The sequence below is a fragment of the Pygocentrus nattereri genome, chromosome 25, assembly GCF_015220715.1.
Source record: "Pygocentrus nattereri isolate fPygNat1 chromosome 25, fPygNat1.pri, whole genome shotgun sequence".
Taxonomy (NCBI): Eukaryota; Metazoa; Chordata; class Actinopteri; order Characiformes; family Serrasalmidae; genus Pygocentrus; species Pygocentrus nattereri.
In genome coordinates this window covers 22,319,424-22,335,789 of record NC_051235.1, presented here as the reverse complement: position 1 = coordinate 22,335,789, position 16,366 = coordinate 22,319,424, and the positions used below count along the sequence as shown (strand labels likewise).

General features: G+C 40.4%; 1 protein-coding gene across 7 annotated transcripts in view; it reads right to left on the bottom strand.

The window, feature by feature from the left end:
- znf536 (zinc finger protein 536) overlaps positions 1 to 16,366 on the bottom strand; it is a 252,111-nt gene that overhangs the window by 83,104 nt on the left and 152,641 nt on the right. For all 7 annotated transcript variants that reach the window (XM_017703620.2, XM_037534421.1, XM_017703619.2 and 4 more), the window contains one exon: positions 4,320 to 4,478. In XM_017703620.2, coding sequence (XP_017559109.1) covers positions 4,320 to 4,478 — 159 coding nt within the window. The remainder of the gene's footprint in view (positions 1 to 4,319; positions 4,479 to 16,366) is intronic.

Here is a 16,366-nt window from a genome sequence, read left to right as displayed (position 1 = left end):
GAAGTATTATTTGGTTTCTGATAAGGAGGGAGGGGTGTGAGTGCAGGAAGATGGAAGGTGGCCATCACTTGATGATCAGAACCATCACTCGTCTGACTGATCAAAATGATTTAAAGCTTCGGTCAGGATGTTTCTGGCCTTTTTTTGGCCCGTTTGAATTGCTGCAGGCTTTATTTTTCATGCGTTTCACACCACATTGATAGTGAAAGCAGCAGCATATCTGAGCGTTTTCATTCTGAAAGATTTCAGCTTGATTATTTTCACCCTAGAGTTGAATTAGACTTTAAAGGGGAACTCCAGCCAAAGTGAAAAATGTAACCACTGCTTCAACAGTTGTATACATTTCCAAGTGGCCCACACAGTAATACGACTATCATGTCTAAAGCAATGTTGTCCAGTGTAAAGACTCGTAAAACCCTGTTCTGATTATGTGTTTTGAAGGTGGATGGACTTTTTTCAGCTAGCTGTTGAATACAGATAGCTAACACTTCTGCTAACGTTGCTACATAACATCTGTATATTTTAGCTTCTACATCACTGGCTAAGCATTCAGGATTTCTTCCTTGAGCTGTGGGGTGGGGTGGAGGGGTTCCCAATAGTTGTATGACATATTTGCATAAGGCACCAATGAGGCTGAGGGATGCAATGCTGTGCAGCAGAATATTACATAACATGACAACATATCAAATGACTTTAGTTTTAATGCCCCCTTTAAAACATACATATACATTCATTAAAGTCAAAATTTACACGTACAGCAATTAAGCTCAGCAAAATCTTTAACTAAGCTAAACTTGGTTCTGTGTTTAACAGGAAATCTCTAAAATGAACCATAAGGGTGAAGCCTTTAGGGCAATCATATAACTGATCAACGTGGCTTACACATCTTGCAAACACATCAGAGCTTGTGTAAATTGCTGCATTGACAGACTGTGAGGATTTCAGCCTTTAAATACACACACACACACACACACACACACACACACACACACACACACACACACACGCACATGCACACACACGCACACACACATACACACACACACTCAGGCCGGTGAGTTGAGTGAGTGAGTTAGCGCAGGCTCGGGACGAGGGCCTCTACTTCCTCTCTGGAGAAATATGGCCCTTCTGGGGACCCTTACCCTCTTCTCAAAGCAGGCATAACTCAACCTCCCTCAGCTAGAAACATATTTCCCCTCTCCATCCCCTGCTCCCCTGCTATGGGGACATAACCAGGCTGCCCCCAGCTTAAAGCAATCTGTCTACAGAAGCCCAGCAGCAGCTGACTGAAACACTCTGCTCAGACCTGCCCATCAACGGGCCGTGCTAGCCTCCACATTTTTTCACCTTTTTCAATTCATCAATACACTAATTCTTTTTTACTGTAGTGTTGAGTTTATTTAAGTGGAGACCCAACTTCCTTCCATCTTACACTAGCCTTACAGTAGCCCATACAGGAGAGAGTTATTACTTCTGCTTTGTGATTTGAAACGTAATTATACAATTGTCTTGATTACATTAACTATTATTGTTCTCTGTTGAGTCAGAAAAGACAAGAATCTGGCAAAATTATGTTATGTAAAAAAATTGTAATTACGTATCGCTGTTGTCAGAACAAAAACTCGTATCTCCAAAATGTAAACTTTACAGGAGAAAGGAAATACATACTTTACTTTTATTGTAAGTCAGTGGAAACAGATTGTTTGATGAAATTGAATGAAATTTACACACTATGTAAACAACAACAGGTATTTTCAAATTATGTCAAAAACTGAAAAACGAAGATACAAAAATGGAGATACAAGGTTTTATTCCGACAACAGTGATGTGTAGTTACACTACATATGTCAATTTGCACAATGCGCTAGTCACTATTCAATTCAGTTCTCTTTTGCCAATAACAAATGCCAAAAAATATATAGCAATAACACTACAAGTGAGAAGTAATGAAAGCACGGTCTTAGATTTGAACTAATAGCGATGCAAGCCAGATGAAAAATACTTGACCAAGAGTTTTTTTGCAAATAACTGAGATAAAGATGAGGTATATTAGTTATTTTAACAGTAAAATATGATTGTCCTAGTAAAGCAGATTGCACGCATCAGTATAAGTACCAAACAGAATCTAAAAGTTAACAGTGAATTAGACCATGCTTTTGTTCTCATCAGCAATAACTGCAACTTCTAAGGGAAAAACAAACATTCCAAAAACATACGGTTCTATGCTGAATGCTTTGCGATGGGTTTAAAACATGTTATGAAGAAACTGTACCATATTGACTGGCCTTGGCTTTCATGTGTGTTTAAGCTGGAAGCTCCAATCATCGGCTCAGCTCCTAGGCATGCCATACAATCAGGCCTTAATTCCCCAGAACAGCGCAGCTATGTGCTTCTTATTAAGCGGGACGAATACTATTTGGGTGGTCTCCCTTCTTCCTTGTAAGCGCATACCAAAAAAATAACAACCATTAATTTCCTGAGCGGAGAGTGATTTCCATTTTAAGTTAAAGTGAGTGCATGGACTGCCCCCATAGCACTTGTTGAATAGTTTGCTCCTCTTTTTTTCATCTGTCCCACTCTAGATATTTTAAAGGTAGCTATAAGAGCCAAAGGGATGAGCTCGCTGGAAAGGTATTTAAAGGGCTAAAGCATGAAATAGTTCAGATATACTGTTAGCTAAGAGACTACAGATGTGTGATGATTACACAAAGAAAAAAGCTTATAGGCATTTATGGTGCACATAGTTTCAGACAGTTTCCATTTACATTCTCTCTGACACACATACACAGGCATAGTTAATGACAGTCAGTAAGGTGACCCTGCAGTGCTTATCCCAGTTATCCTGTGTGTTAACTAGGCCAGCTGTGCCTGCCAGTGAGACTCAGCCTTGCTAAGGGCTAAGAGAGCAGGGTCTGACCAAAGCCACTCGACCAGCACTGTCCACATCATTACTCTGGACTGGGGCTAACTCACCGTTACCTAAAGCACAGTGAACCCGAATGGGAGCCATCACAGAGTAAAACGGCATGCAGGGTTAGGACACACTCTGAAAGGTCAAGCGCTCCATATAAAGCATATGACTGCAGCACTTTAGGAAAATGGGAACTGCATGTGTGCATACTGTCCATTAAAACTGTGGGTATACGTTGTTTTTTGGGGTCTAACTTTCAAATTTATTGCTAAATGTTTTATTAACATGAAACAGCTATTTGCTATACTTTAGGTATTAAAGAACAGATTTTGACTAACTTATGAAATTCTCAAACTATTATTGAAAGTGCATACTTCATTTGCTCTAAATGAGCATTGATGAGTGCTGATATCACAACAAGGGGATAAAATGTGTGGGCTATGACATTAGGTAGAACTTTTGTCAGCTGCTCCTTTTTTTACAATCTTAAAATAAAAATAACAAGCTCTAGAAAGCTTTTAATTTTACAGGTCACATAATTGCAAACCCACAAAGAAAACATGCTCATTAATTAAAATGTGAACTGTGAAAAAAAAGTGGCTCTAAACTTTTGAAAGGTTTTGTATCTGATAACTGATATAATAAATGGGACATATGTTGACAAAACTTGCACACAAGACTAAATGAGCAGTTTATTGCATGGAAACATGCAAAATGCGCTTGTCTTTCTCATGCATATGCAACCAAACGTGGGAGGACTGAGCAAAAAGTGGGTAGAGATATTACAACTAGATATGTGTGGCTACATATTCCCCTTTATCTGCCATCATTTGATCAACTGGTGAGCAACTTTTACAACCAATCTTAATGTTCTCATAGGGTCTCTGAAGAAGTGCTGTTGAGAGAGTTTCAATGACAATGACACAGTAACAAAGAATGTTTACCATCATAACACTGTTTAAACTGCTTTTACATATGTGAAAAGAAGTGGCCAAAACATACTCTCACAGTTTATGTTTAACATTTTGGTGGTACAGAACGTTACATTTTTATCTCTTTGTCAATGTACTTTCATTTTCTGTTTAGCCTCCAACTTGTTGATTGCTCCATCATTTCACTGCCTCATTTGCACCCTGCATTTCATGAGCAAGCAGTTAGTAGGTACAGGTGAAATGTGGATATACAGGTGAAATGTGAAATGTGGATGCATACTGTGGTCGCATTAAGATACGTTTTGGATTGCATCTGCACTTCTGAGAAAACAGGAATATATAGTGATTTTTTTTTATCTGGCACCTGATTTAAAATGAAATAGCAAGATTATGTTAAAATTTTTAAAACAAATGCCTTATACAGTGTCACTTTGAAGTCATTCATGATCATACACACAAAGAAGAATGGAGCTCACCTGTATGTATTCTCAGATGGACTTTCAGGTGGTGAGAAGTGCGGAAGGACTTGCCACAGTAGGGACAGTCCTTCATGGCTGTGCCCACACTTCTCTCTCGGTGCTGGGTGGTGGGTGGCTGGGCAGCCCCTGGAGCCTTAGCCATCTCATCCCCAACATCTGAGAGGGAAAGAGAGAGAGAGATGTAACTGTGAGTATTCAGTTTCACTTCAAACCAGCCACATGCCAGGCAGCTTTTCTTCCACTTGTTCCTTTTTTCCTGTCTTTTTCTTTTCTCCTTTCAGCCTTTTGCCACCCAAATCTGCTAACACCACAGAAAGTCAAACACATCAATGGGTTCACGCGCGCCACTCTTTCCCCCCCTCTCTCTCTCTGCGGTCTGACAGAACGCTGACAGTTCAGAAGCTTTTCAGGTTGCTTTAGAGATGTCGCCCCGGCTCCTACACTACACTCCCATTCCCCCGCTTTATCCGTCCTATCATCATCTTTACCGGGTAGCATATGGCGGATTGTGTCAAAACGAACAATAAGGGAAAGGAAACAGCTATGTCAGCAGTGGGTCTGTGCCTCCGTGTGGCGCCCTGGTTTTGACAGGTGACGTCGGCGGCGTGGCTGATAGTGGAGGGTGATAACGAAGGCCCCGCATTGATTGAGCTGCTGTCATACCAATACTCTAAATGTGTCAAGACCAACAAGCCCCCATTCCGAGATAATTAACCACAGCGAATTACGTTATTACAGGAGATGTCAGCAGTGTTAGGTTGTGGTGAGGCAGCATCTCATATGGTCCAACTGATCAAGACCTCATGGTGTTACGCGATGCTAGGACAAATCTGATCTACAGTTCAGATTCAAGCACTGTTGGAGCCAGATTCGTTTTTTCAGAGAAGGTTCTGTAATGTAATTTGTAAAGATTTGACTGCTCAGTTTACACAAGATAAAGTTCCACGAAGACTGATAACAATAACTTTTTCCCCACCAAAAATGACAAAAACATAGTATGCGGTACCCTTCTTGTCACTGGGGTGGTACACTCAAGGGTACATCTTAGGTGCTTTTATTTAGGAACAAAAATGTAAGATATTCCAATTAATTTTATTTTTTTGAGTTGTATTGATTTCACACGCCCCGACTCATCTCCAGGCTTTTTATTTTACTGTTCCTTTTTTTTAAACGTTAGGTTATGAAAAGGTACAAACAGGTACCTTGTCCAGGGAAAAAAACTTTTTAACACAACTGGACCTTAAGACCACTCTTGTACCTTTGAGGGTACAGTTACATTGTTTGTACCATGACAAATGAAAAATATACCTGCACAGAACCTTTGCAGCTGCTACTGTGAGAACCTTTATAGAACCTTTACAATAATACAGTTCAATCAAATGAAAATTTGTTGCATAAATCTAGTTTTGTTAAAATACTACATTAATCTGTTATTAATCTGAATGGATGGCTGCACTGTAAGGATAGATTTGGTGTAGCTTTTTGTTAATGGCTAATTAGCATGGAAAAATTGCTTTTGTCTACTTAGTTTCAATTAGCTACAATACTATAGTCTAGTTTTACCCTTAAATGATCAGGAATAGCTGTTAGGTCCAAACATTTTTTTTACACTTCTGTAGTTTAAGAATAACCCCAGTTTGCATTTCTGTCCATGTCACTACTGAATGATAAGCCTTGTAATAAGGATCTAATAAATCTCGGATTATAAACTGGACATTCAATGATATGTAGTGACTTTAAACATACTGTGATACAATTTCTCATTAGATTGAATGGGACAGCAACATCTGTTGCTATTGGTAACTAACACTTGCAGTGGGCCTGTATTCAGGATAAAGTCTCAGTGTCTCAGCTGTGTTATGCATTAATGTAATGCTATACATCTTGTATTCTGGTCACCAAAAAGAAGTGCTGTTGTTGTTTACCACTCTACAGTAACGTCAGTTAAAAAAGACTTTTAATCAAGGAAGTTCCTGCAAAATACTGGAGGCAATTCAGTCCGGAATCACTTGTCATTTGTCAAACTATGAGCATTACAGATTGTAAGATCACAGATCTTATCTGTAATTTCTTAAATTATTGTGCCAAATAAAAGTAAGCCACCTCTAATATATCTTTATCTGTTGAGCCTTTAGGACGAAATCCTCAAATATGTAGAGCTATATGTGTTTTTTTTTCTTTTGGTACCATCCCATCCAGGCATACACAACAACATACACCCTAACTCTAACCACAAAACTACTAAAGTAACAGTGTTTGGCCCCGCGCCCCGACTTGTGTTGCAAGTCAGTAGGCGCATGACCCGCTGCGGCTCAAGTAAAGTTTAAAAGGGCATTTTTTTTTCTTCTCCGCCACATGATATGGTATGTGTGTGGGGAGAGAGAGCGTCTGAATGGAGCAACCCACTTAGGCAACCATTCCACTCAATCAAAAGCTTTTCTTCCAGTAATCTTTCCTTTTTTTATTTTTCCACCCCCCTTCCCTTTTAAGAATCAAATGAGATTTAAGAAGTTAAAAGAGAAAGAGTGAAGTCAGCATTCTCTTCCGTTCTTATGACTCGATCACGTGGCTGTGATTTGCTTCCCTCGCTTTGCCTACACACATTACATTGTACTGGATGCCCCATTTTTTGACCCAAACATGCACACAAACCATACAAACACAAACACCTACTCTGACCTAGTTTGGGTCTGTATCCTGACAAATTAGCCTTAGTGGCAAATGTGAGAGCCTTTTAGTGTGGAGAGGGGTGAGTTTGCATGTGTACGCGCACACAAAACGGTACAACTGTGCAGCATTTAATACTGAGTTGTAGCAGTCAGTTAAAAAGCAATAAGACTTTATTTAAAGGCTACCTACATAGGCATTTTATAACACATGTATAAGCACTGGTTATCTTATTTAATACAAATTATAAATAACTTCTACTAGTAATTGCAAGATGACATAAGATGTTTTATGGAATAACACAGGCCTTAAAACTAATATGTTCTGTTTATAACACTGTTCTGTAGCATCATTCCGAAATAATAGAACTTACAAACTACTAGAAAGCTTTTTATCAGCCCTACATATTCCAACTTTTGTAAAAGTACAATTTCTTTGAAGGGGACCTGTGTGGCCTTCTTAAAAAAAGCTGTTTGTCAAAATCTGTTGATACCTACAACAAGCAGGTAAATACTTTTACTTTCACAAAGTGAAACTTAAAAAGTTAAATTTAAAAACAAACAAACAAAAAATGTACTCCAGTATAAATACAGACAGAGATGGCCTGTTTTACCACTTTTAAGTGTTTCTACTTTGACTCTAGTATTAATATATTGTCGCTGTCCAAAAGAAATCAAGTATCTCCAAAATAGTCATTTTACAGGAAAGGGCAATCGAAAGAGATTTTTCCCAAGCAGTTTTGGAGCATTTCCATAGGTCCATTCATCATGAAATTTTCACACAATATAAAGAACAGCAGCTATCATTACTTGAGCTTGGGGTCACCATAATGTTCCATAGAACTTATAAATGCTGCTCCTAAACAGGCCTCTGCCTTACAAGTTGTTACTTTATGTCAGTATTATAACATTTACTTCAGTTTAGTAAATATCTCAAGTGAGGTTATGAGTACTAAAATTAGCTGTTAATAAATCTTCAAGCATTGATTTATAAATGCATTATCCAATGCCCATACACTTGTTATGATACCCCTATATAGACAGACTTCAAGAAAAAAAATGTATGTCATAGATTATATTCAAGTCTAACACCTTAGACAGACTTATAAAACCAGAGGTTTAAAAGTGCACACACACAAACTGTCCCACCCCCCAGCACATCTCTCCATCTCTGCATCTTCTCATCCCACTCACACAAATACTCTTTATGCTCCACATTCCCAGAATGCTTCAATAATGCATACATTGTATCACCCTTTTAGTTACCCATGTAATTTTGCACACATCCAAACAGCCCCCAACCCCACACACACATAGGCAGCCAACAGTGCTGTCTTTAATCAGCTGACTGCTCCCCAGCTTTTAATACGGCTGTTCCAATTACTGTAAAAGTCATCCTGCGCCGTATAACCACAAATATTGACAGTTTATTGCACAACACATTTATGACATTTGAAGGTCACCCCATATATTACGCCCCATCCTTCTGCCCAGGGTGTCTGGAACAGAGAGATTTCTCGATAACCCGCCACCTATAACTATTTTCTCCGTATTGATTTTCCATTCCTCATCCCCCTTTTTTATGCAAAGGGAAAATCTGTAAGAGACACAATATTAAAATGATTGTCACAAGCCAGGTACGGCCTTCATATATTATCCTGCTAAGGCAGAGCAACAATAACTCTCCAGGGGTGGCTCTGCAGACATTGAACCACAATAATCTTATTCCGTGTTGCGCTTTATAGATGTTTACTGTCTAAGTAATTACACTTGGGGATAATGAAGTTAGATTCATAATTTATGATTAACTTGTTCATTGTGACCATGTTAGAATCAATCACATGCACTCATGTGATGCTAGCTGCTAACGCTGGATTAATTGACTAAAAGTAACAGTGCAGCAGCAATTTTGGAGATATCTTGACACAATTTTGGTACAATACGCATTACTAACAAAAAGTTTGCTGCATTAAGTGGCACTGGACTTATGCTAGTGCTAATGCTAGTGCTAGTGTGCTATGGCAAGCTGGAACAAAGAGCTGGGATCAGACCAAGGGCCAGTGGCATGAGCCATCTGGGAGGAGGTGGAGTATCAGTCATTCACCCTGCTGTCTGCACGTCTCACGCACACACAAACACACATGCTAACCACTCACCAGCTACCGCCAGGGTGTGTATGTGTTTACTGTAAGAGAGGATATGGTCTGTATGTGTATGTGCGACTGCATGTGTGCATTCTCTGGAGTCTCTCCAGATGGACCACACCCTGTTCCCATTAATGAAAAGAAAGACAACAAAAACAAAGAGCTGTTATGCCCCCCCCCCACCCCCACACCTCCCATTAATGGTGTTCTCACAATCATACTCGCCACACCAAATCAGGCAGTCCTGCGGTTTTGATTACTCTGATATCACTTTCAGGAAATAAAATAATAAAAAATAGAAAGAAAAAAAGCAATCATAAAAACACAAGACGTCTCCCATCTCCATTACAATAATGCGTCACGTGCCTCAGTCAAAGCCATTGACCTCTCTCTCTGCTCCAGCACAAGTACAAGAAAATGTTACAGAAACGTTTGTATTTAGGGAGAGCGAGTGAGAGAGAGAGAGAGAGAGAGAGAGACAGAGGTAAATGTGATGACATCATTTGAAAGGCATTAGGCTTTTAAAAATGCGCCCGGGGGGAGTTGATTTCCTTACGCCGGAGCAACACAACACCATCCGGCTGATGCGCGGCGCACTACACACTCTTTTTTGATTTGGACCAGTGCCATCTTTGTGAACGGGCTGGTTCAGGCGAGTTAATCAATTTGAGGTTTAGTTACACTGCTGAGGCTAGCATTCTACCCACTGCTAGAAAGTAATCGGAACTCGCAGAATTTATTAACCAAACACCAATTATCATTAAACACCACTGCATTATCCCCCCTCCTGTCCCTACTTTTACTACCTGACAAGGACTACTTAATGAAATTTTAGATTAAAGTTATTTAGCCTGGTGATTTATGATGGCCGAAACTCCTAATGTAGGCCCAAGGCGCAGATGCCAGCCCAGTTTCTTTTTTTTTTTTTTAAGGTGTACACCAGGGACCCCCAAACCCTCTACGGTATCACAGCAACCGAGTCTTGCCCAGAATAGGCACAGCACTCCAAAAAACAACCTTGGTGCAAGGAGCGAGCCCCCTCCGCCAGTCTCCAAACCCTGACCCGGGTGTCAACGAGGAAACAAAATCACGAAACAAAATGAGAATTAAAAAAAGAGACAGAGAGAGAGAGAGAGAGAGAGAGAGAGAGAGAGAGAGAAAGAAAGAAAGAAAGAAAGAAAGAAAGAAAGAAAGAAAGAAAGAAAGAAAAAAAACCCCTCCTAAATTCAAAAATGTTTACCCCCGCTCTGTTTGTGAGATGAAACAGCCGCAAAATGTGTTACATATAAGGCATGTGGGTAAACAGGGGCACCAGATGTTCTTTGATGTTAATAATGGCATTTATTATTAATATTAATTAGACTGCATTCAGCAATACATTTGGGCCATTTCCAAGTCAATTAAGCAAAATGGCATTCGGGAGATGTTGAAACGACATTTTAAGGCAGGTGTTCGGCAGTCCCCTAATAAAACATTTTCGCAACCACTGAAAAACAACCCATTTTCAGCAGATTTTCTTTCCTTTGTCTGCAAGAGAGGCAGGATGTTTTTTGTTTTTTTGTGTTTTCATTGCTCCAAGCACAGGCATCTTTTAAAACACTTCATTTAGACATGAATAGTTTTGCCCTGGAAATCGGCCACATTTCATATGTATTCTAGGTACACTTTAAACGTGTGTTTGAATGAGATTGTTTTCCTGTGCATCTAAATACATTTGCTTATATTAGATGGAAAAAAGACCTTATGGGCTGAGATTAAGGAGAATGTAAAATAATGATGATGATCGTTTGTGAACACTGCGGATTAAATCTAGTGTATGGGCTACATCATTTCCACAGCTTAATTCCAGGGTATGACACACAGGGCCAAATGGGTGCTTGTGCACCAAATGCCACGGTCAGAATGCTAGGCGCCCGTGCACACGGACCAGTGCTCCTGCCTGCAGAGTAAATACCAGCCTAAAAAAACTAATTACTCAACACATGGTAGCAAACCCACAGCAGGGGAAATGCTCTGTTGTCTATAATCCTCAGATCCTATGTGTAAGTAAGAAACACATGCATGTACGCAGATAGATAGAGATGCAGAAAGAGAGCATGAGAGAGTTTTAACGCTTCATCCTGGACCTTAAAGAAAGCGGCTGCCGCCATACTACCTCCAGCTAGCACCGATTTGGCAGGAGGGCCCTGTTTTTTTTTTTTAAAGCTCGGTGAGGCTCAGCCATACAATGGTACATTAACAATCTGTGCATTCATTTATCAGCCGATGCGTTTTTGGACTCTGCGTTTATGGCGCAGTGCACTTTTCATCGCTGAAAATTAATGAACATGCCTCCCCTCGCAACAAACATGCACCTGTGCCGCCGTGATGCTAATCACAAACATTTATATTTATTAGCGACGGGCTGAGCGAAAGTGGGATTATAAAAGGAGGAGGGAAGACTGTCCTTTTTTTCTGCTCGCTGAACAGAACGGCACATTTCTTTTCTTTTTTCCCGAGCGCATTTGTTCTGCCTGGTAGCGAAGGGGTCAGGTGAAATTAAGCTTCAAGCGTTCTCTTGTCGATTGTAAGGAGTTCGCAAATCATTCATGGCTTGGCAAGCTTGACTAAATTCTCTCTACCAATAACATTCTTTCTCCATACAGTTTAATAGACACATAAAACAGAGAATTTCGCTATGAATCATTCATCTCAGTGGATTCTTGCACTCTCTCCCCTCTCTTTCTCTATGTCACTCTCTCTCTCACTGTCTTACTTGGTACAGTCACAAATTACTTCCTCACACCTAAGATCTGATCACGATGTCTCAAAGTCTTCATAACGCACCCTTCCCAAAGTGCCATGTGCCACACACCAGCACAACAACATGACATTGTCTCAGGAGGTCAGAGAGGTGACAGTAGCAGAACCGTGCAAATGAGCCTCATTGACAGCCTCTTGACCATGGAGAACCCCCCCCCTCACTCTCTGCCTCTATCTCTCTCTCATTCCCTCTCTTTCTCTTACTTTTTCTTTCCCCCAAGCTTCATTGACTATGAAGATCACCTCTCTTTGTCCTTGTCTTCCCTCTTTCTCTCTTTTTCTCTCCTTACATTTTCCTTTTGCTTTCTCTCTTCTCTTTCTTTCCTTACTCTCTCCCTTTTCTCCCCTTTCTCTCTCCTGTTTTTCTGCTTTCTTTTTTCTCTTTCCTTACTCTCCCCATTTTCCCCTCTTTCTCCCTTCTCTCCCCTTTCTCTCTCCTATTTTTCTGCTTTCTTTTTTCTCTTTCCTTTCTCTCCCCCTTTTCCTCTTTTCTCTCTTCTCTCTCTCCTTACTCTCTCCCTTTTCTCAGCTCTTACTCTTTTTTCTTTCTTCAACTCTCTCCTCTCTCCTTTTTCTCCTGTCTCTCTCCATTATCTCATTTTTCTCATCTCTCTCTCTCTCTCTCTCTCTCTCTCTCTCTCTCTCCTGTGCTCCCTCCCTCCCCTCACCAGTGACAGAAGGTGCGCCTCTCCCTCTTTAAAGGCGAAGCCTCTGCCGAGCTGGGGGAAACAGGAATGGTGCCATAACTTTCTGGCTGGCACGCACCCATCTTTGTTTTCTTCTCCTCTCTCGAGTCGCTTTCAGGCTTCAAAGAGCACCAAATTAAAAAAAAAAATTAAGAAAAATAAATTAATAAACAAGTCTTGAAAAGAAAGCAAGGAGAAGCAGGGTTTGCTGAAGAGGAGGCAGTGAGGTCTCACTAACTGTATTATTCTGCAGGGTGATCACAGCGTGGATTGGGGGGTTGGGGGGGATTTAAGGGGGGGGGGCGTCAGAGAACAACGCTTGGTCCACTGCTGGCCACACACAGGACGCGAGCCAGGCGAGAGAGCCGTCCTGGGCGCAATTGGGCCCCGGGGGCGGGCATCTCATAAGGAGCTCCGCTTCACCAGGGCCGGCTGCTCTTAATAGTGGTAAATATTCATCGGGCGCCCACTTTTTTGGCAGGAAGGGAGTGTTTATCATTAGTGAAGCCTGAGCAGATTCGGCATGCACGGGGGACGTTTCGTTTTCTATGGATCCACCGTGCAGATGGGGAAAGACAGATACGCAGCTGATTTTAATATGTTAGAATCTACATTGCTTATGTGCATATCAGCCGCCATGGCGATATTAATAAGTGAATGAATAGCACAGAAGAGTCAGCCTTCGATCGGAGTCATACACTGCTTAGTCACACTGTGCCTTTAAAACCCTTTGGAGGTGGAGGGGGTAAGCAAAAAAAAAAAACAAACATCCTCGCCTGACATTGATTTCCTATTCATTTTTCTAGCCAACCAAATCAACAACAAGTACAACAGGCAATCATAAAGCTGACTTACAGATCCATGTCTAAGACACAGCTACAGCACCTTCCGAATCCATTACCTTCCATATAAAGCCATTAGCTTTCGAAAGCACTGCTCTGATTCTTTCATGGCTTTAATGTGAATTAAAACAATACAGAGGTACTTGGGAGAAATTACCATGAGGGCTGTGACCTGATCAATAACAGCATTATGAAACCAGACTATGAATCCGGAGAGACTGCTTCAGTAACACTGACGTGATGAACACCATGAAGGACCTGGGTTAACAACCTTCTTCCTTTAATATCTGACCTTAAGCAAAACCTCTTTTCTTAGAAGAGATGCATTATGTGTCTTTTTTCTCCCTCGTTCTCTCTCTCTCTCCTTCAGCCACGTGGCCTATAAATTGTGCAGCCAAGGACATCCCCCTGTTTTACTCGTATATGCACTTGCCCAGTGTCTCGGAAAATGAAATAAAAAGATTTATCATGCGGTCCCAAACACAGCGGTATGTCGTGAGTGAGCTGCTCTGTCCGAATAAATTTTGCAAAGCCGAGACTCGGCCTGCGACACTTTAAACCTGTCTCTAAAATGATCCCTTCCCTATCCTCTCCTTGTTCTCTGTCAAGGTTGGGCTAATCCATCACAAATAGTGTTGGACATCATTTGTTTAACCTGCATTAATCTAACTGAGAAGTCTAAAGGAAGTTCCACTAAATTCAGATGAATAGTAAAGTACCTACGAGCTATGATGGGGTGAAATGTCCTAAAAAAGGACAATAACTGATAAAATTATACTTACAAATGCATGCATGTGCATTACAGCCCAATCGATAACTTATCAAATCGCCACATGGGTGAAGGCCCAGTTTGTGAAACAAGGGCTTGTTACGATCCAGCCAAAGTACACATGCCAATATGACTTTAGCACTTCGACAAAACCAATGCAGTGGTGTGCAAAAGTTGGGCACCCCTGGATAAACTACGAATAGAATATAAAATGTGGCCTGTGAAAAAGTCGTGGCACTTTTTCCTACCTTATGTTGTATTTTGTGCAGTAAAATGTGGAGAAAATAATTAAATTATCTATTATCTTTTAACAACATGTTGACTTATTTTTACTCAGAAAATCAACAAAACATCATTTGACTGGAGGTGTTTTGCTTATGAGGCCCTGAAGACTTATCATTGTATTTATCAATCAGTAAAACATAATTCAACTAAAACTAATAGTGTCTGTTTTAATTTTGACCATATAAATTATACTGGCTGATATTACTGGTTATAGGATTTTTGCCTCCTCACAATATGCATTTACAAAGCTTTAAATCTTAATCGCTCAACTTCTATAGTGGATGGCAGATAACATCAGCTAATGTTAAGGTCTTGTGGATTTATCACTGGACAGATATATCAGTCAGTAAAGTACTGTTTAACTATTGGAGTCTAAATCCTGCTTTTAGTTATCACAATTTATAGCTCCTTAAAATATCGTTTTAACAAAGTATTTTTGTATCTTTCAACATATGTGTGCTCAAAAATGAGGACTTGGGTAAGAGTTTGGCCAAGAAACTGGATGGAAGATAATATCAGCCTGTGGATTTATGATCAGACAATTATATCAGTCAATAAAGCACAGTTAAAGAACTGGGGTTGAAGTATTTACGTCTGTTTCATTTGTGACCATATACACGTTATATGTGTGTATTATGTTATGTTAGCCGATATGAAACACATCAGCATGCTATGTCCATGTATGAAATGAGTTGTTTTGAGATTTAATCAAAACATATTGGTAATATGACTTTAACACTTTGACAGCACCCTCTATGGTAAGCATCTTAGCTTAAGATTTTCTATAACATCCTTCTCTCTTCCAGCTGAAAGATCACAGTGATCAATGCAAAGCTTTATCTGTGCCTGCCCCCACTCCACTGCCGCAACCTTTCTCTTTCCATTCCTCCTCCCACAGCTTCCATTCCTTCCAGTTTACTGTGCGTCACCCCCAACACATGTCTGTGAGAGTAAGCCTGCTCCTATCTCCTCCACAGCCAGAATGTTAATTTGTTATGAAGGTCATTGACAGAGAGTAATAATCACCATTGGGGATCTAACAATTTGCCATTTCGGAACATTGCAGCGCAGATGACTCAACTATTAATAGACTCCCCCCCCCCCTTAATATGACTAAAAACTATTCTGGTGATTCCACAGGCCAGAGAAGAGGGAGCCTTATGTCTTTATTTCTCTTCGTCTGTTTTATCTGTGCAGAGATATCTGACATTTGGAGCAAATTAATGTGAACCTAAGCCTGGTGAAAAGTGCCGCATGACAAGATATTGAAAATTAAATCACACTGTTACAGAGAGAAGGGGTTGCTGCCCTATCTTCTCTTTTTCTGCTCTTTCTCTCTCTCTCACATGCTCGCGCTCTAAAAGACTGTGTTTGTACAATACCACCAACATGCTGACACTTAAGCACGACCCGGGATTCCATTATATGGATCCGATGCGCCGAAAATGTTTACAACTAAACAATAACAGTTTATTTCAAAACTCATTTACTGGCGCCCTCGCTGTTGCCAGGGCATTCAGACATATGTGTCTGCATTTGTCAGGCGAACAAAATAATTCTGGCTTAAGCTATTTTTATCAGACAACCCGGCATTTGTTCTTTTTAAGTGATCAGCATTTATGGAATGGAGCAGGCAAGTTGGAATCCTTTATCTACAGAGGCTCAACATCTCAAGACTAATTACAAATTAATCTGAATCTGTATATCTGCAGTAAGAGGGGCAATAACTCCTCGCACTAAGAACTATCTCTTATATATTTATAAATATCTTCGTATGGCAGCATGAAAGGGGATGAGCATGACATAATTGCCTGCCTTCTACACTCATGCGAGGATATCAAGGCCAAAGA